Genomic DNA, 26,669 nt, shown 5'->3' on the forward strand with positions numbered 1-26,669 from the left:
ACGGATCCACGAAGCTGACAGTGTCTCGTATCCGTGACGATTCGTCGAGAGATGTATGATTCCTGAAGAACTCGTCAATTAAACCGCCTAGAGAAATTCCATTAAATTGATACAACGACGAGTATCAGCACTGAAAATTATACATGAAGATTACGTTATGTTACAGCATCGATAACTCTCAACACGATCTTCCATATGAACCAAGCAATCTGCGAGATACTGACGCAAATGGTCTTCGCAAACTAACGTATACGAAATTTTAGACGCAGATTATTCTCCAACGTCAACAGCTCTTAACCCTGATCTCGCGACGCGATATTATGTCTCTGTATAGTATTCATGATATTACGAGCCGACGTGTACAAACTTCGCGGTGCTACAAACTAATGTGTATAGTCTTGACAATAGAAAGTGACTCGGCGAGTCCGTAGGCGCCTGTCGGTCTTCCCGGAGTTTCTGCGGCATCAATTACATCTCGCTTCCCGGGTTTGTTCCCCGGGATTGATGCAGACTCTTTGCCGGTAGAGTGACTGTGCGATTATTCGAGAAACGAATAGTTCCACTTTAACTGGAGGGAAGCGACTTTGCTGAGATCAGGCACATCTCAGCGCATCAATATCATCTTATAGCCTATTATATAGCGCATATCTTTAACCCTTTCCATAAATTGCTGAGGTATTATAATATAATAAGTATAAGAACATCGAAATTAATTTTTCATTATCGATCGAATTAATGTAAACTGATCGAAAGATACTTGCTAGGAGATGCTGGCTAGAATTAGTAAATATTAAATAATTTCCCAATGATAAAGTCTAATAAGTATAAAAGGGCGGGTTCTGAGTTCTGCGTTTTTATAATATTAATAAAAAAATAATTTTCCAATTATTTAAACAATTTCTTTCGTATCATTACACGAATATTAATACAAACAGTTCGTCAAGTTAGATAATAAAAAGTGATTGTGTTCAGTGACAAGGTTTTGATCTCAAAATCCGCTATGGGAGAAGCGATCTAAAGAAAGTGTGGGTAAAGTGTTTCGAAGTGAGGCGTATCATCGTGTATCAAGGATTAAGGCAAACTTTTCGAAACGGACCCTCGGATTTGCCTACACGATAGAAAGAACGTCAAGTGGCCAAGTCATAGTCGCAAAACTCGGGTGGAATCCTCGTGCTCGAAACTTTCTTCGAGTAAAGATCAAACAAAGGATCAAATAGTCACGAGGACGCGCGCGCGCGGGTGTGTGTGTGTGTGTTTGTGTCTATCTCGCGAAAGTTTCTGGCGAAGAAGGAGAGAATAAGAGACGAGAATCGCGTGCTGATCCTTTCAAGAGGCCGATCGTCGCAGACAATCGACTGCTCATCGTGATACGCTCTTTGTAATACATCACATACCGGAGAAAGTAAGAGACCAGTGACACAGGGAAAGGATGATGGCGGGGGCGGGGGTGGGCGGTGTCGGCGGTGCCGGGATGCTGAGAACCAGGCGGAGGGACGTCAGCGTCAAGCCAAATAGAAAACTCGACCGGAAGTCCTCAAGGGGGATGATTTACGAGAACGAGGAACTCAGACTGAGGACCATTCACATCAATGCGGAGGTGGAACAAGGTAAAGAAGGAGGTTAATACGAGGGAGAATACGAACGTGCGGTAGCTCGCGCGCAAATCTATCGATGGATTAGGGGAAAGGGGGGCAATGAATATGTTGTTATAAAGAAATATTATAAAAGCGATTATTATTCATCTTCTTGTTCGACTCGAAATTGAATGAGGACTCGCAATGAGTAAATCAATTAGAACGACTTTCGATGTACGAAGAGAGACAGGAAAATCATTCCTCCAAGTTTCTCTTTATCTCTTTCGACAAAGAAATATGTACATTGAATTTAACAATTAGATATTTCGCTATAAAAAATAAAATTAATGTATTACAATTAATTTCTTTTTTATGTATTATTATTTATACGCAGTTTATTTATTGTTTACTAAATTTCATATGTATAATGTATATATTTCTCTTTCCGTATAAAATGTCCGGAGAATATTTACGTGAATTTTACTAGCGCAATTGCTCCGAATGCCATTGTTTGAATTATTAATTTGTCGTTATAGACGATTCACACTCGGGGGCCAAATTAATTTCACCGGGACTTCCATTATGCGTTAGTGGCAGGCCAGACCAACTAATAATGTTAAATATTTGATCCTCTGGAGTATGACTGCGCCAGAGCAATCAAGGATTAATTTAACTACCGTGTTAAAGGAATTTTTGATACATCATGGAAAAGAGCAATTTTATGCTTTTATTATTCTATTAAAGTTAGCAAATATCTTGTGATAAAAAGTGACGCTGACATCTTGAAGATACATAAAGTATCTCATTACATTTTCGAAAAAAGAACAAGTCAATCTTGAACTCATTAAAGAATATGTCGTTAAAGTTTTACAAAGTGGATTATCCTTCTATAGAAAATGCTGCTCTTTTTTCTTCTTCCTTCTTATCCTTTTTAAATACATCGTAAAATTAATTGAGGACTTTTGAGATAGGTTTTAATAAATTTATTCCACGCAATTTTACTCGCTGAAATTAAACGATGTTTCAAATGGATCGCGCTAGTCTCGCAAATCTCAGTGGCTATTATTAATTGTGAATTCGCCATTATGGATGATACCGCAAATAAGCAGTAAAATATACTTTATGACGTCATAGAGAATTTCATTATACGGTTATGGCTAAATCTCGTAAATTGCATCGCGCCGGAATCGCCTACAAATAGATACGCGCATGCATATGAAATATCGAAATCGCCGCATATCGTACGAGCTTACTATGAACTATTTTCGAAACCCGGTCTGCATACGCTGAATTTGTCCAGTGGATAAGCGAATAGCACAGTTTCTACTTCGGCGAACTAGATCCGGCAGACTTGACTTAGTTAAATGTGTTCGAGAAGACACAAAGCATCTGCATTTCCTACTCTGAACAAAAAAAAAGTTTTTTTTTTCATTACATAGTAACTTTATCCTGACGAGAAAAACAGTGTCTTAACAAATTAAGCAAAAGAGAAAAAAATTGCAAGTGGCTTTTAATTAAAAGTGAACGCGATAAACACAGGTGATTAATTTTTTAATTAATGAATTTACAAAACTTAAATTATACGAATTGAAATTCAGAAAGAAGTTAATTATCTAGAAGTAAAATTAATCGATTTACCAAGGATTTTTAAATACGGAAAATAACATATAAGAGACTATCAGCTGAAATCGAGTGTTCGATCGAAACACATTTTTTTGAAGATCAATTAATAATGTACACTGAAAGAAAAACTTGGTTGAAAAAGGCAAAATTTATTTTGCCCAACTAAATATATTGTCCGATACGTTCAAATAAATATAACTAAAATATTCCGAAATAATTTGTTGATGTAAAAAAAGTTTATTCAAATCATCAAAACAGAGAGTTCAGTACAACAATGTATAGTTATTTTACTACAACAGAATACTTTTTTGGCAATATTCAACAAAATTTTTTTTCAGTGCAGGTATACGTGGCATGTATAATTTTTGATAAAGATATTTCTCATTAATTATAATTATAATTATAAATAAGGAGTGAGTTTGAATGGATATACTGACGTGTGAATGTGTGACGTAAAGCAAAAAGTTTGAATGACGATATAATATATGAATCGCGTATACGTGATTTTCTCGAGATTTATTTACCGGAGGAGCCAAGAAAAGCTTTGTTTTGGCAAATATTTTGGGGCAGCGTTTGTTCTCTCGAAACTCGAGGTCCAGATGTCGACGCTGTACAGATTCTAAAACCTAATGCTAACTTACTATCGTATATGTGATACTGTTCAAACGTCAAATTAATTAATTTCAATTTCAATTTTTATCATTAATAAATCAATAAAACTTGAAAATTTCAAATTATTTCTATTAATAAGTTTAAGTCACGATATAAGCAATAATAAAATTTAATTAAATAATTATATTATCTATTAAATAGAATTTTTTAATTAAAATGACAATAAAATTAAATAAATATTGCGAATCACACACAACAATCAGCATATATATATGTATATATAGAAACATTTTAAATATATTTTTTAAATTTTATTATTATTTATAAAAAAACTAGTGCGGTAAGATAATTTAAGTACAAATTTTAATCACTTCGTAACCATAAATAATTATAACCATATATAATTATTAATAGTGTTACAATTATTAATAGTTACGAAATGATTAATTAGAAACGACTTAAGGCCACTTAATATATGTCAAACAAAAAATGGTGCCTGACACTCTCATCAAATCAAGATAGCGTCTGAGCTTTTTTATCTCTTCCGGCACATTATGCAGCCGGATTATCGTAGTGCATTCAAGTAACGTGCGAAGAAAATCCTCCACGGCTAGAAAAACTGATAGCGCGCGGCGAGGATCCAAAGTGAGTTGTTGGATCAATCTATCGGTTCTGCTCTTTTTCCGTTCCTGTCTCATGCTCGATGAGAAAACCAGACGCCACCTACGTCAAGCTCGGAGATTATTTTGAGTCCTTTTTCAACCTCTTGATAGATTACATCGCGTGAAGAAACGGCGCCGGTCTAATGAACAATTTATCATCGCCCCGGGTTGCACCGACACCAAATTTCTTCAATATCAAAAATATCGCGCCATCAGACTTCAAAATTGATGATTTTAGACATAAGAAGCGACAACGATACTCGTCACGACAAAACAATATTAAATTGCTAAAAGGAACAGAAGATAGAAAGTGTAAAATGTGTTTGAAACGTAATCGCGTCACGCTAAAAAAATTCAATCGTACATAAAATTAAATGATATATAAGTTTGCCGGGGAAAAGGAGATTTTTGTCATTCGAGCTTTTGCGTAATATCGCGGTCAAGGCGCGTATAAAATGACGAAATTTATAAGAACGCCTCCAGCGACGTTTCTAAAATAACATCAAAAGACACAATGACGTTGATCAGTACCGGAGCATCCTGGTGTTATCTAGTAATATCAGATGCATGAAAAGAGACTTAACGAGAAATTCAATGTGAAATATTTTTATATACTTTCTACAAAGATATCTTCACATTAAAATCAAATTAAAACAAAATTTATAAGAGAATTTATTTATCTCTTTTCTTTATAAATAATTTGTATTGTTTATCAGGCAAAATCTTAATATATTTCAATTTTTTATATATTTCAACAAAACACGTGACGTGAAAATAACAAGGAAATTTTCTGACGTTTAATGATATATTAGTTTAATTTCAAAAATGTCATCAAAAATTGTACGTATCATTTAAAAATAATTTCAGTACATTACTTTTACATATATCATTCGATTTTCAATTAGGAATTTCTTTCTTTTGGGGGAAATGGCGAAGAAATGCATTAATTTGGCATCGTTGTCCCGGCGCGATAACACGGTCCTGGCGTTGCGGGACCACGAGGGACTACAAAAGATTTAAATAGTCACGAGGGCTAGAAAGAGAGAGACCCGCGGCGGTGATTTCGTGACGCGCGATGAAGAAGCTGACGAAGAAGAGGTAGCTCGCGGTAGGGATAAAGACCACGGCAGTGATGTAGTTACGCGCCGACTAGTTTCGCCCGGTGACTCTAAACGGCCGGCAGGCTTTTCGCGGTCCGCGAAAACTGTCAAACTTACGAAGCGCGACCCCGGAAGCGGAACTAATCCAGAAACTGATCTCGTGCACCGACATTCGTCAGCGACGCGCCGATGTGATACGTCGTCGACCCTCGGCGACGACATTGTTGCACATCTGGCGGAGACGCGCAACTCGAGGTTACGTAACGAGAAAGAGAATACCGAGGATTGAATTGTGGAAGAGAAATTTGCGAGATTAATACAAAGTGCGGGACAAATTTGCGTGCAAGAGTATAAAAAAAAACTAGTGAAATTTTTTTTTAAGGTCAAATTTAATTTTAGCGTCGTGCTAGCAAAAAAGTTTAATTAATTTAGCCCATTTTCATTCTTCATTAGCTGTCAGTAGTGTGTATTAAACTCTCTGTATTAAAATGACATTTGTAGATATCTTATCTAGGATTCATATCTAAATTAATATCGCGAATTCTTAATCAAAATTAATATCGCATTAAATCTTCTAATTGCCTCAAGCATAATATTAATTTGTCGCTGTCATCATCTCGCGCGACGTTTTGCGATGCTTAAAGATACTGACGTACGTCATTCGCACAATACGGAACCTAACAACTGTTCGCGGGAAATAAGTTATCATAGAAAACACTTGGTCACGGACGGAAGAAGAACAAACGACGAGTGTTGTATGATGTCGATGCAATTGACTGACAGGATAGTGACAAAAATAAGGAACGGTTATTACGATAACGAGCTGTCTCCCGCGGATTTCTCCCGGAATAAGCTAGAAAGGGATGAAATTCACATCAGTAACGGCATTATTTATTAATGGACATTGATGGATTATTTAATGACTCGACCGGTGAAAGGACCTCTACCCCTATCATTCGAGTGCATGGAACTCCCAAAAAGACGATATAGTATATACGTAATTAATGCGAGCCTGCTGTTGATCTGACGAAATCGTGGCAAGTCGCGCATCCAAGAGGGGAGCTGATCCTCCTCGACGAAAAGTCAAGGCACGAATCTTTCGTGCTCCCGTGTTTCCGTATCTTTCGTGGCGTACACAGAAATGGAAAGAGCGGGTTATAGACATGATGCAGAGAAGAGACTCGATCAGATCAATGAGACGCGAAGAGAAGGAAAGCTCGTTTCATTCGTCGCGAAATTCTGGTACGAACTCATTTAACCGTAACTTTAATCTTTTAACCCTTAACGCGCACTGGTGACGATGAACAAGCACTTCTTTAACGACCGTATTTTGTATTTTCTTTTTCGTAGATTCATTTGACTAACTTATGTTCATTAACAAATAGTGAAGAAATTGAATTATTTTGTGGATATATTATAAATGATTTTATTATCCATTTATCAAAGTTCAAGTCTTTGTCTTCAAATCTCTCTTCATTCTTAAATTTCAATCGATTATATAGATATAGATTGATCAAAATTAAAGTGCTTTTTTATATATGATTCTAAATATCTGATATATAAGTGATATTAAAAAATAATGTTAGAAGCGAGACGCTTAATTTCAGCGAATTCTAAAACGTGAGCTACGACGTAATTATACAATGACAAGAATGTCGGAAACGGCATTTAAACTGAAGATTTAAATCCAGGAAACATTATTAGCGCATAACTGAGACCGGCAAAGAGCTCTCTCTTTTCTTCAAAGCGCGCGGAGACGAGGGAGAAAAAGTTTTTAACGTTCTTCCTACCCTCCAACCCCTGCTTATATCGCGCAACTCGACCATGCTTTCGTTCGTCGTAAAAAAGGGAGATGCGACAGTGTCTACGACGTACACAGGTGGAACAACCAATACAATTTTCACTGATAGAATCTACGTAGCTGCGCTTCTCTCGCTATAGCATCTCGCTACATGTATAGCACCAGGAAGATATCAGCTTGTCATAATGGCTCGTGCAGCCGGAGAGAAATTCTTCCTCGAGCGCGGAAAAATAGTCCTCGTAAAAGACAACGTGATACACACATTCGCGAATACGACGGTACTATCATTTTGCGACGATATTGAATCCGAGGAAGGGTTAAAGACCGATTTTACAACACCGTCCACTTTATGAGATCGTTGGACCTTCCGTGCAAACGATCTTTCTAAGTATGTAATCTATGCTCGCTGAAAAATTAAATCGTAAGTTTGTCATTAATTCGTATAAACGTCACACATCGATCGTTATTATTCATTAAAGACTGCAAAAACGCAATCGTTACAGGCAGCTAGTTTTACTATAAAAAAGTTTTACTATAAAATTTTATGCCAATATTCAAACGACATGTTTAATGTTTCCTTCTATTCTTATTAGAACTCTCGATGCGCACACTTTCGAATTACATTTTATTTTATTTTTAGTAATAAAAGTTTTTAAAAATTTTTAATATTAAATATTACAAAATATATTTATATATACTGGCATATAATTTTACGTCTCATAACTAAACTGATGTTTAAATGCATTAAATAATCGGAACGAAAATTGATTTCACTCGGAAAAGTTTTTTCAACAAAAACACTCCCACGTTAATTGAAGAATCAGTAATAATTAACGTTAAAATTGTATTTTCACAACAGGCTCGTAATTACCTCACGAGAGATTCGATATATGCAGATACATTCTGATACCGTTATTCGTGCACTCGAGTGCGATTGCATATGCCAGCGATAACGCGTAATCATTGCAAAAGTACGTGATTCTACCTTCTCTCTTTCTCTCTCTTTCTCTCTCTTTCTCCCTGTCTCTTCCTCTATTTCTCTACCTGTCTATCCCTTTCTTGCATCAGCAAAATTAGCATAAGCTGAGAACTCCGCCAACACGATCAACGCGGCGGGAAGCGCATCCGTGAGATTCCCAGAAATCCAAGTTGACAATGCAATCTTGACTAACAATAAGCACTGACGCGAAAGTAATCCCGGGCACGCGACATACTCGGAAACCGCTTCTCTCGTGTCGACACGGGATTTCTCTCTCATTGTCAGTGGGAGATGCGATTCGTTGCAGTTTTCCGACTATGCTCGCGCTTGCGGAAGCCCCCATGGAGAGGATGCAACGCAATAATAGAGGTGTAAATAAAAAAACAAAATGTTTTTCCCTCTATAAAATTCTTTTTTGTGAAAAAACAACTTTTTTTAGAGTTATTTTTCTTTTTTTCTAGATATCTAATATCTTTATATTTTGATTATTGCAAGTTGATTTATTATTTTGATGTTTTTTTTATTTTTTTATTTTGATTTTTTAGCTGAGATTTGAACTAATTACCACTATTTTAAATATAGATCGCATTCCAATTCTCTTATATAATTGCTACATTGAAAAAAAAATTGGTTGAAAAGGCAAAATTTGTTTTGCCCAACTAAATATATTGTTCGATACGTTCAAATAAATATAACTAAAATATTCCGAAATAATTTGTTGATGTAAACAAAGCTTATTCAAATCATCAAAACAGAGAGTTCAATACAAAATTTCAACCAAATTTTTTTTAGTGTATGTTTAATTTGATAAATTCTCCAAAATCAAGCTAAAATTGAACTTGAATGAATTGTCTTTATTACAGATATAGAAACACATTTAAAGATGTATAATGTAATCAGTAATTTAATATGATAAAAAAATTAAAATTCTTATTTTCAATTTATTGTTTTTTTTAACTGATTTTAATAGATTAATAACATTTTTGTGATTCAAATGACACCAAACGTGACATAATTTCAATCAGATGTTATAATAAAAATTTATGTTATGCATCCAATTGAATTTTAATGAAAATTATGCGAATTATGTTTAATATAATTTGTCGCAAAAAAGTCTAAAATTCATTAAAATAACTTTTAAAAAGAAAAATGTAACAACTTAATTTTTTTATCATATTAAAACAATAAAGAAAAATATTACATTAAAAACAATATTATATTAAATGTTATATTAAAATATTATATTAAGAATTAAAACGTTAGAAGAGAAGGCTTAGAAGATAAAAGATGTTAAAAAAATATTAATATATCAAAAATAAAAGGTAAAAATAAAAGAGACTTGCGACTTTTAATGCGCCCTGTATATATGACACGAGAAAAAAAAATACTGAGAAAGCAGAAGCGCGAAAGGCGAGGAGTTTTTTTCAATGCGCGACGGGCGGAAACGTAAGCTCGCTTAGGAACGTTGTCTCTGTTCCTCGGAAAGTGTCACGAGACACCTTGCAGTCAGAGAGACTTTCATAAAAATCTACTACGTCGCCGAGAAAAACGGAATGTTGTCGTCGCGCGTTCCTAAAGCGAGACGCTCGAGTTTCCCTTATTTTTCAAATGCTCGAACGAGGACGCGCACGCAAAGTACACGATCGCATGCATCGGCGGATGCAAACACCTGCCCCGAAACTTTCGCGAACGAGAGATGGAAATTTCAGGTCGATCTCCTTCTCATCCGCGGCTTACAGTTCTGAAGTACCTAGTAAAGTGAAACTTCTAAATCTCCTCTCGTATAAATTTCAGATTTTGTGGCTTCATTGTTGCCGGGAAGCAAACCGCAAATTTTACTAAACACTCTATCCAGGTCGGAATTATTTAAAGGTATTCGCGCTACTATATCTTGTACATCATTAACAGATTCTCAAATATTTTTCGTAAACTTTTAATTAAAAATTAAAAGAAAACCGTATCATAATTTTTAATATATTTCTGAATCTCATGATTCTCGACGCTTAGTTTGCGCGAAAAGCTCTTCGATCATTCGAATTTAAAAATTATCGTGGTCTCAATACTTTCGTTAAAAATAAATTAACTCGAGAAAATTAATCTGTCATCAATATAGGAAGAACGCAAATTTTATTTATGGCAAATAAGATTCATATAATACTACGGATTTAAAGTACTATTGTCTAATTATCGATATTTTTAATCCTCTTTTCAATTCTAAACATAGTTGATCGAACGGTAACGAGGCGGTTCCGTGAATATTTCACATGACACTTTACAAATGGTATTCATGGTGCCACGCAGCATCTCCGAGACAAAATTTAAATAGGAGCAACAGATTTAAATATACTGTCGACTGCAATTATTTATGCAAGTAGATATTTTAACACGATTACAGAGAGTTCACTAGGCCATCATCGTTTAGAAACAACGTCAGCGGAGATTCCATGGAACTGTGCGTCCAGGAATATACTCATGGGATGTCTATATGTATCTAGGTAGGCACGCACGTGCATATATATATATATATATATATATATATATATATACACCATGTGCCACGGCGATAATTTAACCGCGTCAGAATTCTAGTGGCCATAAAACGCGTATACGAATATCTCGTAGGTGTCTAGCGACTGGACGAAACCATAAACAATGATCGCTTATTTCGACGGCGATTTCATTATACGATACATACTATATATCCGTGTCAATCAATCAATCGTTGTGTTCATATATAATCATTTATCCCGAATAAATTACATCGGTAATACACATGTAGAATATTATATAAATATTGTCGGACGTGCTAATCGATCGTCGGATAAAAAATTAAATCATCGAAAAGCAGAAAACGCTTTTTGAAAACTATTTCTCTAACAAATGAACCATTATTGCAGTCCCAGGACATCCTTTTAGACAATTTTTTTAATAATCCTTTATAAAGTTTTTTTTTATCTGACAGCTAATTAATGTCAAAAGTAATGGGGCTTATTAATAAGATAACTGGGAACGTTTCACGTTTTTAACAAGATACAAGTTTTTTATCCGCCAGCCAATTAACACGGAGTGTAATATAGGCATGAGGTAATCAGTTGTCGCCGACTTATACGGTCTCGTTTTTGCGCTTTAAAAATCTGTCCATCTTAGTTAATGGAGCTTCGTCGCGACGCAAATTATTCTTGCTCGAAGCGGCTTTCATCCATCGTGTTCGCATATGCGCTATCTCGACCTGCCCATGTGTGTTTGATTAACCCCGGGGGAGTAGTTCACCGATAAGCCGTGACATACACAGTGAGAAAAAAAGTACAATTCCGCCATCGTGAGGTTGACGCGCGGACGTCATTTCGCAGTCTGCTCTCACAATGTTGCTTTTAACATGTGCGGTTTTCACGCACATCGTAGTGATGACGTTATGTTTGTATTAAAAAAATAAATAAAAAATAAAAAGAAAAAGAAAAGAGAAAAAGTGGAAAAAAAAGCAACGCCTCTCTGAACATCGAAATGGAAAATATCTCCTGATTTACGAGCCCTCGGTGTAACCGGCGACTACCTGGAACGTTCGTCATTCTGTCAATGGCGCGGCTGCCCCGTGGCGATAGTCTTGCATATACAACGCTGCATTTAGTTATAAACCCACGAGACTGAGAACTTAGAAGTTGTTCGAAGGAAAGTGCTAAACATGACTTGTTAAAGAAGACCCTGACACTTCTAACACGTGAATTCTAACAAGAAAGGTTTAAAATAATTATGCATCTTAAGAGTACAAACTTGATTTTTTTTATGCACAGAAATTGAATATCGTTCAAAATTTGATTCACAGGTAGAGAAAAGATATTTTTTATATTGATATAAAACATTATTAAATAATCGACATAATACGATAATATCATTTCATTAAAGTATAATTTTGTTCCTATTTTATATATTAATCATGTATAATGAAAATAAATTAATAATTATATTTACATACTAATATGTTTGATTTCTCTTTTTCAAAAGAATCAGTTTTCGTCGAGAATAAATGAGTCTAATGGGATACCATATTTTGTGCCAATCCCTGTTTGCATATATACGATCTCAGGCAGCAATTCTTGAAAATGAAACCCCGCGTGTTTTCGATACACACCTTCGTTAGATCGGTCCTTAACACTTCTCGCGAAGCGACAGATTAAATCTCGAGAGGAGAGAGAAAAAAAAGAGAGCAAAAGGGTCAGATATTTATGAGGTGGTTCTACCATCGTGCAGCCATCGGATATTAATGTATTCCCTTTAAAAAGATCGATCGACCTGATCTCGGCCAGTTTTACCGATTTTAACATGGTAGAAGATAACGGGCGACAACAGATTAATTGGAATCGATTGGGAATAGATATATTTCGAGTATTTTTTCGCAACAATCGTACTTTTATAGCACTACTATAAAGAAAAAAAAATACGTTCTGTAATATAGAATGCTTTACAATCTTTTATTTACAAATATTAAATAAAATTAATTAATTAAAATTAATAAATTATAAAGAATGGCCATTTTTTAAATAACGCTAGAAAATTATACTTATGGAATTATTGAAATAATAATTAAATAAAAAGCTTTACTTTAATAAAAATCTATTATAACGAACCTTATTTATCCAGATATTAATTTAGAGGACAAACAATATATTGAGAAATCTTGCATATAAATAACAGGAATTATTTTACTCTCATTAATTATAATATATGTAAAAATTAATGAATTGAATATTTAACATGTTTGTATCGATCGTTAGGGAAAAAAAGAGAAGTTTTCTCTTTTCTCTAAAAATAAAAAAAGAAAGTGCCGCGATATTTTGCTTCGCAAAAATAAAACCTTTTTGATAACTTTCTATGTAAGCACCGAGCTTATCCGCAGGGAGTTTTCGGCTCTCTTGGTATTACGGTAGTGGTCTGTTAGCGATAATTTACATGGGATATTGGCGTGATCTAATTCGGGCGCGTTCTGGCAGCCGACGGATGGACGGCCATGTCACGTTCGATTATATCCAGAAGGACTGCGCTCCGTAACTATGAGCTTGCGAACCTTAAATGAAGTGTTAGTTGACGCGACGAGCCGTCGATCTAGATTACTTGGTCTAGACGCGATCTTCACACTGACGTTTGAAGGGCTGAGCGGCCCTTCAGCGTAGAATAACGCCGAAAAATTATATTAAGGCAAAATATTCATCTCAAAATTCATTTCAAAATTATAAAATGGTTTTAAAAAGAGAATTTGCGTTAATTAAACATGAAGAATATCACGACGCGCTATTAATTGTCTTAATAAGATTTTCTCTGCATACTTTATTATAATACTTTATTATAATACTTTATATAATAAAATTATATTAAGGCGAAATATTCATCTCAAAATTCATTTCAAAATTATAAAATGATTTTAAAAAGATAATTCTCGTTAATTAAACATGAAGAATATCACGACGCGCTATTAATTGTCTTAATAAGATTTTCTCCGCATACTTTATTATAATATTACAACAATATGATATCATCATATATAAGATTAAGTTTAATTTATCCCGCTTACACATACAGATAAAAATACGAAATGTAATTCTATTAAGAAAATAATCCTATCTTCTATTCCGCGAAAACAAAAAACTACAGATTTGTTGCAGCGATTTAGAGACATTCCGTACGAATAATTGCCACGAAAATTACAGAATAATATGCTTCATTTTCCGACCCTACAACGTTCCCCTCATTTGACGAACGTTTTAGCGGCCATTCTGGTTTACTGCCAACGGTATGAATTAACACTCAAGCGACCGCCCTTCATTTATCGTCGACTGTGAATCATCAAAATGTGGACGTTCTGTAAGGAATTTTTACGACAATTATTCCGCTAAATAATCCGATGCTACCTCTCTTAAATTGGGTAAAGAAAAATCCTAACTAACTAGAAATGCATTAATTCAAATGTCGATACTTTGGTTCCTTCAACATCCAAGACCGTAATCGGTGATATCATATTACGTGGCAATATTATATTTTATTTAAAATTTTTCTCCGTCTCTATCTTAATTTTATATTTTATTATAAAACTGCACCGATGCAATATTCAAGCAAGGCATTTGCGCACCTTTCACCTCATCAATTCGTTAGCAGACTCGAATCGATATCGTCAATCGTGACGTGTAAACAAACGCGCGAAATTTTCTGCGAGATCAATCGGACGTCTACGATCGCGCGGATTTCTCATATTCGTGAAGACCGCCTCGCTTCAAAGTAACGCAATCGCAGAGAGACGGTACCAAGAGTGAAAAGCGAACCTCCGGAATATTTTCCCCGAGTTCGTTTGCACTCGTTCTCGGGACGCAATTTCCACGTTTCAAAGAGCCAGAAGAAATTCTGGCCTGCTGATAGGAACAGCGAGTTGGCGAAACCAAATATGTATTTCGCAGTTGCTTTGATCACCTTCGCGGCGAAAACGCCTACGGCAAACGAAAAAAGACCGATGAAGCCGACGAAAAACGCGAAGACCGCCCACACTCTTTTCCGTCTCTATGCAACTTTGCTTTTTTTCTTGCTCTTTCCTCAAAAACCCGAATCGACGTATGTATGCGTAGATAGGTACATGAGGCACATGGCTTGTGTACTTCGTTTTTCCAAAGGTAAACTCGAAGGGCGATTCGCTCTTTTTAACTGCCAGGATTAATTAATGCGATCCTCCGTGAGAATTACTGGCTCGTCGCTATTTTTAAAGACATAGAGGATCCCGGGCAACGGAAATAAGGAGTAACACGACGCCGACAGTACCGAGTGATTAAACTCTCCCGGATACGTGTTTGAGGAGGACCAGGAATAATTAAAACCTTCTATCTCTTTCCTCATGAGCAAAGAATAAAGCATACCTGGACGAACGCTGACGTAAAAAGATGATCAACTATGTGTGTGAAAAAATATTCTCGTCTGTAATAAAATATCGGTGAACGAAATATAAGTCGATAGATAAAATAAATATTAATATTAAATCTACATATGTATTTATACTCTCTCATATTATATTACTAATCAAAACGAGCACATCGAATATGAAATGCAATACTATTAAGAATGAAACAAGTTAAATAAATTTAAGAAAATTTTGAAATTCTCATATTGTTTTCTTGAATTTAAAAAATTACCTTTTTCATCACTTTAATTTAGGAAAATTACAAGTATTAATTGATACGTATAATGCGGATTTTAATAAGTTTCTTGGAACTTATTTCGTTGTTACATGCGTGTCTAAATAAATAAATCTGATGTAAAAATCAGAATAGCAGAATATAAATTTTTACCGTTATGTGAACATCATAGCTGATGTTCACATAACGGTAAAAATTTATATTCGAGAGTGTATACATTGATCACCCTATATGACCTGTCACAATTATCCCGTTGTCGAAAATAAAATGAACATCGCTCGCCAACGAAAACGTTTCCAGCGAACCATATTTCGTCGTTGTTTGCGAATATTCGGTTTGATGCTTGATTGAAGGGTATTTTGCACGCGGCTAAAAATATCCACGTGTATTCCCGCTGGCAAACTTACTTATTGGAATAAAAAAAAATCACCGTGTTATTTTGATGCAAAATTTAGGAAGTCATGAGATATTCGTTCTTTTTATACGGCGCTCGTAAATGTCACGCGTGTCGGCGAATCTGTTTCAAACACACAACTGTAACTTTATTACTTTTTCGAGTTACACAATTTTAAAAAGTTTCACTATTACCGACACTCATTTCAGAAGCAGATTTTTTTGAAATTTGTGATTGGCTTTTCCTCAGCAAAAGTTTCCAAAGTAATAATAGTAAAAATGTTTTGCAAATTTCTTTTTTATATGAAACTTTGCTTACAGGAAAATTTAATATTGAGAATTGAAGGAAACATTTTTCGATTGACGAGAAATTGTGTCGACAAAATAAATACATTTCCTTATATGCAAGAATACTATAAAACATACTATATGTCGTAGATGCATACAAGCCAAATCAAAAAAATACATAATATGTTCGAATTGCATATCGGATAATTTTTATACTTCATCAACGACTCAATTAAAAAAAAGATCAATAGTCGATTCGAGTATCTATATTTGAACAAATATCGCTTTTCAAACGCAATTCACGCACAAGATAAACGGCCAAGTTTTAATAGCATTTAAATAACCGTTGGTGTCCACAAAAAAAAATTTGAATTTATGAACCTCCGGAAGAATTTAATTTAAATTTTAGATTGGTAAGCCAGGTTTAAATCCTGATTTACCACATGGCTTTTCTTGTAACAGGCACACTTACTCCCTACCTAGGCTTAAGAGAACTGTTATCACGAATGCGCGACTTTTTTATGCCCGTATAACCATAAAAAAATAATATACCGTGCAAAATATTTTGTGCCGTAAAAAAGCTGATTAAAAAAATGTCCAAGTTTTCGCGAAACGATGGCGTCATAAAATTATGCATAAAGATGTATAAGACTACCGCTGTAAATATATAATGATATATTACTAATATTTTATATAATTCCTTATATAAAAAAATTTTTAATTTTTGATTTTAACTTTTAATTTCACAATCTTCTTTTATTTAAATATTTACTACATTTTTCTTCAGCAACTAATGTTTAAAACATTAGCAAACCGAGTTTGAAAACAAAATAATCATTATACATCATACATGATAAAAAGCTTGTAATGGTATATATCGTTGAATTATCTGAAAACTTTCGCGATCGGGTCACAGTTCAAGCGCTGGGAAAACATGTTTCAAGCATAAACCCATTAATCATCAAAGTGAAAAGAGGCACCGATGACTGATGAGATACTTAACTTAACTCGCATCTAGATGGATCGAAGATGACTAAAAGACGTTCAAAAAGAAGAACCGATCGATTTAGTCCAACAACAATAGTTGTTGCATCCGCATATATCATCCTGAACGATTCTATAGACCCATAATGTGCATAATGTATAGAGGAGATAAAGTATTGAAAAATGTAAGCCAAATAAAAATTTATTAATTAGAATGGTAATTTTTCCGCAAAACTAAAAGTTTATAAAAATCTACATAATTTGTGCTCTTGTATTATTTCTAAAATAATAAAATAAAATATGTAAGCTTAATATATAAAATAAAATAATCTGTAAAATAAAATAATCTAGAAAATAAAATTAATTTTTGTGTAAAACACTTTTCAATCTAATAGTTGAGAAATTAATGACTTTCTATTCCTATCTTTCTATTTCTATCTGTCTCTATACTGTACACAAAGCTTTCGCTATTTCCATCGCTGGAAAAATATCGAGCGTTTGTATCGCCATAGGCGCGCTTTCTCTAGAAAAGATTTAACGCGTTATATGCGCAGACAGCAAGGTTTATTCGTTTCTCTTTCTCTCTCCCTTTCTCCATCCGCAAAGTTAAGTAATTGGAAGACCCGACTCTGGTGATTTATCACCGGTTTCTTGACGCACGAAAGGGCGCAGAGTTAGAGAGGAGGCTGGCTCCTCAAGCGGAGATTGTTGCCGCGTTGACCAATGATCGATCGTTCTGATAGATGCAACGCGTATTGCGAGCAGCCACACGTTGTGAGTCTCCGTTGGACGGTGATTAAGTGATTTTCGCGAGAAAAATTGCGAAACGAATCTAGCGGGATGTCGGCCTATCTCCTCGGTGTAAGAGAGTGTCTTACACCGGCGGTCTTTGATGTTGCATCGAAACGTTCCAGTCTGTCGTGATTTCAGGTCAAAACGATATCAAGAAGCTGCGAAGGGAAAACGAGCAACTACGTAGGGAAATCTGGAGCCTCAGGGATGAATACGACAAGCTCGAGGAAATTTTGAAGAAACAAAAAAATCGCGACGAAAGCGAAGAGTACGAGGTAAGCAGATCGATTTTAATTACGTATTATAATAACATGAAAATATGATAATAATTAATCTAGCAAGAAAAAAGTTTCATTGTTTCTGCACTTTTCATGAGAAAAAAAATGTTGGACACTTTTTAATTAAAATATAATATTGTTACCACAAATTAATAATCGATACGATCAAGGAAATAAGGATATGTTGTAAATTGCAGGATCGCTCCGAGGAGGATGACCCGCAATCGGATTTTTCCTGCGATGAGGACGAGGAAAAATACGAGAATAACGAAAAGACGGCCGAGGATTTCAACCAGGAGGAGCAGTTAGAAAACGCGGAGAATCAAAAGATCTCTTCCGAGAAAATGAGCAATAGTTTGCATCGGCTTCACGTGGAGTTCGACGATCTGTCGGTCGTCGAGGAAGAGGAAGAGCTCAAGAGGGATAAGGAGAGAAAGGACGCGACTCCGTCGGATGAGGGCCAGAGGAACGAGGCCGCTCGACATCCACCCCCGCCGACCTCCCTCGGCCCCCGGCAACTTCACGATAACATCCCGTTTTATCCGGCCACGTACGAACCGACGAGTAGTTTTAGCGGAACCAGTTATTACACCGAGTACCCGTTCGAGTTCCCGAGTACGGTCGATTTAATGCTAGCCGCGGATACGTCCGCCTTATTGGTTTCGCCCTGCTCAGGATTACAGTCTGATCCATTGATGCCGCCGATCGGCCTGAACACCGATCTGGATCGAGTGGCCGATCCGATGCTACCTCAAATTCACGTTCCGCCCGTCGGTTGGCAAAATGACGTGACTTCTCAAAAACAAATGCCGATTTATACGGCTACGAGCGTCGCTCCCATCGCGCCATTAACAGGGATGCAAATGATGAGAAAACCGGATTCGCACCAGGAATATCAGAAAATGGAAAATTCGATATCTCCCGATGCTTTGTTAAAGAAAAGGAATGCAAGTACGAAGCAACCCGCAAAATTCCAAACCATGTCAGATATTCAAGATTCGCGAACGCAACTTTCAAGTTCCGAAGAAGCGCTCGACAAGAACATTTGGAACGTCACCGCGAATTTTTTCCATAAAAAGCGAGCAATGACGAACGGAGAAAAAGACGTGCACAATGCCGAAGATACTACCATCGCGTCTATGATGCCGGAAAAACCAAAACATTTTTTCGCGCCGCTATCTTTCAAGCTGAAAAAACAAGAAGAAGAATCGCCCACCGCGAGTATGAGTCATTTTGGAACCGGAACTAGTTCGAGTAGCGGTAAAACAGCTTCCACAGTCGTCTCCAAAACTAATCCTTTCGTAACGCAAAAAGGTTCGGCGGATATTTACGTGAATGGCGCGATACCTTGCGAGGATGAAAATAAAAATGATTCGAAGACATTCCTGAGTACCGATAATCTGTTGATCGCGGACAACAGAAGCGCTCCGAGTAGTCAATTGACGAAATCGTTATCATGTCAAAATCTTTCTAGCGAATCTCAGAGTATGGCGCAATTAAAATTGAATCACATTGAATCTCAAATGTTCACAAAAAGCGACAATGCTTTAGACAATATTTCGAATTCTTCCAAGCCGTATAAAAGTCATCTAAATGTGACATTGAAGATTCCGCGAATCGAGCGAACACCGAGCCCAGAAACACCGGAGATTCCCAATCTGCCCTCGATAGATTACCGCCTCTTCAGAAATCCCTTTCTGAGAAACTTCGATAAGATCTGTCCCGGCTATCAAACAGAACCGAAACCTCCTTCCGCCACAATGCCGTTCTCTCTTCAAGTAAATGACGATGACCTCGCTTATCAGTACCCTACGCCAGCTTACGGTCGAGGAATTCACTTCAACGAGAAGCTTCGAACTACGCACTTGCCGGATCAGAATCGATTGCTGATACCTGGGGATCAACTGATGAGCGGCAAGCAGGACATCCAAGTGACTTCCTTCGAGAAACCAAGTCCTTGCACTTTGATACCTTCCGCTACTCCGTATGATCTGACGACTCTAAGAAGATTGAACGCGAATCGATATCTTCAAAGTCAGAACTTATACCAAAACGTTCCGTTTATACCGCACAGTCCATTTTACCCGAGGAGAAATGAAATGTTGTACTACGATAACGTCACGATGAAAGTACCAGCGCAAACGCAAACGTCCCTCGACGGTGACTCGCATCACGAGGATGAGGAAACGATCAGCGCGCCAAATTCACCGGGCGGACAGATGCGGAAGAAGATTGTCAAAAGGGACAAAATTTCAGTCAAGGATCAGAGACCGTTATCGCCGGCGGCACAAAGGAGACTGAAGAAGCAGGGTAGCGCCACGTCGACGGATACGCTCGATTCGCCGGGGAAAATGACGCGGAAGAAACCGAGGCGATTGAGCACGTCTGACACGCAGGAGGATAAGAATGAGAGCAGATCGTCGTCCTCGGGACAAGACTCGCCGCGCAAAGATCAGAACCGAAAAATGTCCGCCTGCATTAATTCTAAGAGACGACCGTCTCAAACGTCACTGAAAACATCGAGGAGCGGTAGCGTGGACGCGTCCAAGGACAAATATACGGACGCGCAGAATTTAGAACGCGAAAGGACGAACTCGGTCAGTAGTCGGGAAATTGCCAACGTGAAAGCTCGCAAAACTAGTACTAGCAGTGGTAATGTGCCATGGTGCGCGTGTTGGGGAAACGGCTGCATTTAATCACGGTTAGATATTTAATCCCATTCAGGGATAAAACTAGAGAAGCGGATACACGTGTAAAATGTGAAACGTTGATTAATTTTGATGTTAAAAGCCAAATATAATCAATAATAATTAGGGCGTTAATTGCCATTTAATCAGTATCATTAATCTTGTGATCAGTTTCGCTCGCGTAAAATTAATTATATTTAAAAACAAAATTATGAAATAATTTTGTAAATATTTAAAATTATTATATAAATATCAGTATAAATAATGTAAAAAATTATGTCTTATTGTTAGTATACTATACTTCATATATTATTAATTTCAAAAGTGAGAGTATACACCGGTAATTTATCATTTCCAAAAGTTTGGTGCGCCAGGTGCATACTGACCTACTCGCATTTTACTTGAATGCCTTTCAGTATTCTGATTTCGTATACATCTCGCGAAACATTAAAACGAGAAGCTATCACTTGAACTGGACGCGATGATCTTTATTTATTTAAGACAGCTGCAATTTCTGTCAACAGCAAAAGGTTCTTGCTACTTTCTGGCCCTCAACCGAGAGAGGGTCGAGTCGACTGAATAATTCGAAGGACAAATACCAAAGGGAAATGCTGATGTGTAAGTGTAAGGATACCGTTATCGTAGCCAGGTCGTAAAACAAGCACAGACAGTGATAGTATTGTGGCAGTACTAACGCAGTTGCCGGGGTGACAGTTGTATCTAAACTAGTTCTGCCAAGAGACCACGAAGGCAAACCTGCATCCGCTCTTAAGGCAAATTTGCTGGGGTTAGCGAGAGTTAAGCTTGTCCTAAACACGCGTGCGAATAATGGTTCTTGAATTATATAACTCTCTGTAATAATGTTAATCTAATTAAATTTCTTAAACATGAAAATTTTAAATATATCTAAAATATTAGATAAAAAAATTAATTTTTTAGAGATTTATGTTATTGTGTTTTGTTGTTATTGTGTTTTATTTTTAAGTGTCCATAGTTTTTATCTGTCGTAAAGGAAATGTATACAATTTATGATTAATCTGTTTTAAAAAATTATTATTATAGATTTAGCGGTTATTCTTTAATTATTGCGTATTGATTATTAATTATGAATATATTATTATTATTGTAAAATATAAAACTGAATTGTATACGAATATATTATTTCTAGTCATTTATTATAGTCATGCAATTTACGCGCTTCAATGTCTTAATTTCTATTAATTTATAACAATATTAGCAATATTCTGGCAATGAGTATTCCCACGCATTTATAGACAAATTAATTTTTAAAATAATAATGTTGAAATAGTATAAGAATGTATATATAAATATAAATATAAATTGCGTGTTATATCGAATTAGTATGTATTACACAATATTTGTATATTTTGATAATTAATTTATATAGACATTTTTTTGTAATATTTAAAATGTAAAGTGGTTTATAATATCTTTGAAATTTTAGAAACGTTTCAACACACACATGTTCTCAGAAAGAATCTAGTCTTATAAAATTGTTTTTCTTTTTTAAATACATGTGTTATGTATTATACTTTTATACTTTCCATTCTAAAATATAAAATATGGATTTTTTATTTAAAATTTTATCTTGTGCATCCCAATAACCTATTAAGTAATAATATTCCTAACTTACTTCCGTGCATCATCAATTATCCAATTACGTAAAATTCATTAATGACTGACAAGATACAAGGAAAATTGAACAAGTTCGCGATTATCCCTTTACGAAAACTTCTCCGCGTCATTAGTTGTCGTCTAATTACGTACGAAGATGAAGAGAGAAATATAAAAGGCAGAAAATAAATTTGTCTTTCAAATTTTATAAGATTTTAGAAAAACTTAATTAAAATTTAATATAAATAAGATAATCATTGTTTTCTGTTTTAAATAATCATTGTTTTCTGTTAAAATAACCATCGCGCGAGTAAATCTTATAAAATTATCATCGATTTGATTTTATTCTTGCATTTTTGACAAATATATAATATATAATGTTAATTTATATTAGAGAATTTTCTACCTATATACACGCACATAGTTTTATATTTACAATTATTTTGAAATTTATAATTTTTTATTCTTAATTATTTTATGATTTTCATACGCGTTTCATAAAAAAATATTTCTGTAATTCAAAATTATATATATATGTAACTATATGCATATGTAAAATTACAATAAATGTACTTTGAATAAAAATATAAATGAATATTTTAAATGTGAAAAAATTATTTCTTCCTTCAGTATACATATATATATAAGTGTGTTTTGTGTATGCACACACATATTTCTATACATATATATCGTGTGTATATATATCGCAAAATTTTAATGGCAGATGTACAAGAATAATATTTTCTGACACACACACACTCTCTCTCTCTCTCTCTCCTCGATTACTTATCCTATATTTTACCAATCCATACTAACATCTGGCGATATATTTGGCGCACTTACGAGTATGCGGAAGTATCAACTCATTTAATTATTGTAAATGTACTGATTGTGAGGGTCGCGACAACGGCGAATTTAAATTAAAAAAATGTCCATGTCAGTCCTTCTTTCTCTCACTTTCGAGCGAAACCTTTTACGAGAAACTGTGAGAAGAGCCGGTTGGGTCGCGTACGAGTGCCAACGATGAGAACGGCAAGGAAGATTGCAGGTGCAATTAAAATGCAAATCATCCCTTTTCCCGCGACCCGCCCGCTAGACCATCTTTCCAGGAGGTCCCTGGTTCTCTCGCATCCTGGCAACCCTATACCATAATAGTAACGCCGTCACCGATTAACTTGGAACTAGTTTAGAAGCGACGCGACTCAGTTCGGCTCCGCACTCGGTTACACGAAGGCACACACAAAGAGCGAGAACAAAACTCGGTCCTTCTCTCAGTCTCTCTCTCTCTCTTTCTCTCTCTCACAAAGTGGCACGTAAATGGAAGATGGTATACGCTAATACGGTCTAACATCATTTGCAAATGTCACTGCGAGACGTGCTCCCGGCATCCAACATGAGATACGTGAGAGAGGTGCGCTTCATTTTATCGTAGGAGAAACAGACTTCGTGTTACGACGAAATATAAAGGTTATAATAAAAATTCTAAGATTATCTTAATGTTATATATTTCTTTAATCTCTATATCGATATCATCCATAAATGCGCGAAAGCACAGAATAATTAAAGGTAAGTTGTGTATATCAAAATTCATAATAAAAAGAATAATACCGAATTATTGTTATAGTATCTTAAAGTGTACTACAGCTAATAGGAATATAAAATAATCATCATGTCTTTAATTCCTATAATTAATCGTTTAAATTAATAAATGTCATTATTTTAAATATGTTTTGAACCTCTATATCTCTAATTAATATAGATGAATATCGTATGGATAATTTTCAATCGTTTTACACACATTCAAAATTTTTGTATCTTTTCTTAAGAAAATCATTTAACGTCTCAAACTCCTGTATAGTTTATCTTTCATATTCAAGAAGCTTCTTTACTTAAATATTTTTTAGTAAAATATTCTTATATCGAAAGCTAATTTAATAAGACTTTGCTTGGATTCCAACGACTTCATATCTTTGGCGTTGTTCAGACGAACAAATCGTTACTGAGACGAGTATGCAGATTAATCGCAAAGCAGCAGTAATATCGCTGTCATCTGTCTGCAAGATAACTGTGGAATGCGGACAGGCCGGAAGTAACGTCGCATTGTCTTCGTGGAAATAGCGCGGAACAAGATGGAAGAGACAGTAGCTTAATGGCCTGATTTCATTTGCAAATGTCATCAAGAATTTTCACTCCGCTCGACGGAAACGTCTCGCGCTTCTCATGCGAAATGATAAGCATAATCCAGAGTAGCATAATTCCCACTAACGCATGCTACTTAATTAATTATGCGGAAGAACTGTCGCGCTTCTGCTCGCGTTCAATTTACAAATTACAAAATACTGCATTACGTTCCAACTAATATGCAAATCTGCAAAGTTACTCTCTAGCGAACTCCTTTAATACGTGAATAAAATTCACGTATTAAATATCATTTCAAAAATATAGTATAAAATATATTAAAATATATAAAATATATTAGAACAACGCCAAAGATATGAAGTCGTTGGAATTTTATTAAATTAACTTTCGATATAACAGAATATTTTACTAAAAAATATTTAAGCTTCTTGAATATGAAAGATAAACTATACAGGAATTTGAGACGTTAAATGATTTTCTTAAGAAAAGATAAGAATTTTGAATATGTGTAAAACGATTGAAAATTATCCATGTGATATGCATTTATAATTAAAAAAACAGATTTATATAAAACTTCAAATTTGACGATTTTTATAAAGACACTATGACATATAAAAAGCATTATTGTTAGAAAAAAGTAAATTTTTTTCAGTTTTAAAACATTAAACATGCTTTTTTCGATATACAAGTTATAAATTTATCAATCGATTTTGTCAAGATTGATTTTATCAATTTTTTGTAAAACACAAAAATGAATTCATAATTTTCCAAGAGAATCAATAATATCGGCATTGCAGATAAACAAATACATATTTTATATTTCCGGAATCTCAATTAAAAAGTATGTTGACATTGAATTTTATGATCACGTTTAATATAAAACATAATTATCTACTGTTAAATTTTAATATTAAAATGATAAATTACACACTTTTTAAATGAACATTATCAGTGAATAATCATATCATCGGCATAATGATGGTGATGCTAATTTTGTAGAAACCTGTTGAATTGTGATCGCGATTTCAAAGAACTGTCACATTAATTCTACGCAATTCTCTTAAAAAAATGTGCATAAATTCATAGAATAATGTAATATAGTTTCTAGTAAAATAATATGACAAAGAAACTCGAGGGAGGTATGGCACGTCTACTGCTCTCGAAAACTTCATGGCGGAAAAAATGTCAAGGCCGCGATCGGCATAAGTTTCTCCCGGAAAAAAATTTCAAACATCCCTGGGACTCGCTAAAGCTTTAGCAAGAATCCATGAATCGTCTCCGTCCCCTTCGCTGTTTCGCCATCGCTTTGCATTATGCACTCTTGAAAGTTTCACAAGTCTTTAACTTGAACGGTGCAGACTCTTTGCCCCGTGCGGAAATTTCACGTAAGTTTCATTATATTTTGTGCGTTTCCACAATTACGTTCTCGTCGTAACCAAGTCTTATTGCCGAACTTTTCAGATTTAAGAATAACAGAGCTTTTTGCGCGCAGAAAACGGACAAGGGGAACAAACTTTCTCGACTGCGCTGTTGCAGATTGATATGAATCTCTTACAAAAAACTATGTATATGTTAACTGGCTGTGTATATATTAAATGATATAACAAAATATATATAATAGGCGTAATATTTATATAAGTAATATTTTAAGTTAAAAAATATTTTAAAAATCAAGCAAAAATATATTTATAACTAAAAATATATGAATAACTATTTTTTTAAATTAATATTTTCAAATCAAGCAAAAATATATTTATAACTAGAAATATATGAATAACTATTTTTTTAAATGAATATTTTAAATTACTATTTAAAATTTTTTAAATTAGTATTTTTTATATTTTTTACATGTTTCTCAATTTTTATCTTACATCTTATAATAGAAGAACATTTTTATAGCAATAAAAGTAAAGCAAAGTTATAAATTACTTTGCATATTACGAGAAAAATGCAAAA

At 34.9% G+C, this 26,669-nt stretch overlaps 2 protein-coding genes across 3 annotated transcripts in view; one reads left to right on the forward strand and one right to left on the reverse strand.

The window, feature by feature from the left end:
• Positions 1-26,669, reverse strand: part of LOC105248787 (tyrosine-protein kinase transmembrane receptor Ror) — a 239,485-nt gene that overhangs the window by 171,665 nt on the left and 41,151 nt on the right. The gene's annotated exons all lie outside the window — the stretch shown is intronic.
• LOC105248785 lies at positions 891-21,116 on the forward strand. 2 transcript variants are annotated; one of them, XM_011253769.2, is made up of 3 exons: positions 891-1,607; positions 18,113-18,249; positions 18,450-21,116. In XM_011253769.2, exons 1-3 carry the CDS (start codon positions 1,430-1,432, stop codon positions 20,946-20,948), a joined length of 2,814 nt encoding a protein of 937 aa, XP_011252071.2. In that variant the 5' UTR covers positions 891-1,429; the 3' UTR covers positions 20,949-21,116. The 2 variants fall into 2 exon arrangements, with proteins under 2 accessions (XP_011252071.2, XP_025264627.1); XM_025408842.1 differs by lacking the exon at positions 891-1,607 and adding an exon at positions 5,984-6,813.

This window comes from Camponotus floridanus, unplaced genomic scaffold (assembly GCF_003227725.1).
Source record: "Camponotus floridanus strain SB8 unplaced genomic scaffold, Cflo_v7.5 scaffold1, whole genome shotgun sequence".
NCBI classification, from domain to species: Eukaryota; Metazoa; Arthropoda; class Insecta; order Hymenoptera; family Formicidae; genus Camponotus; species Camponotus floridanus.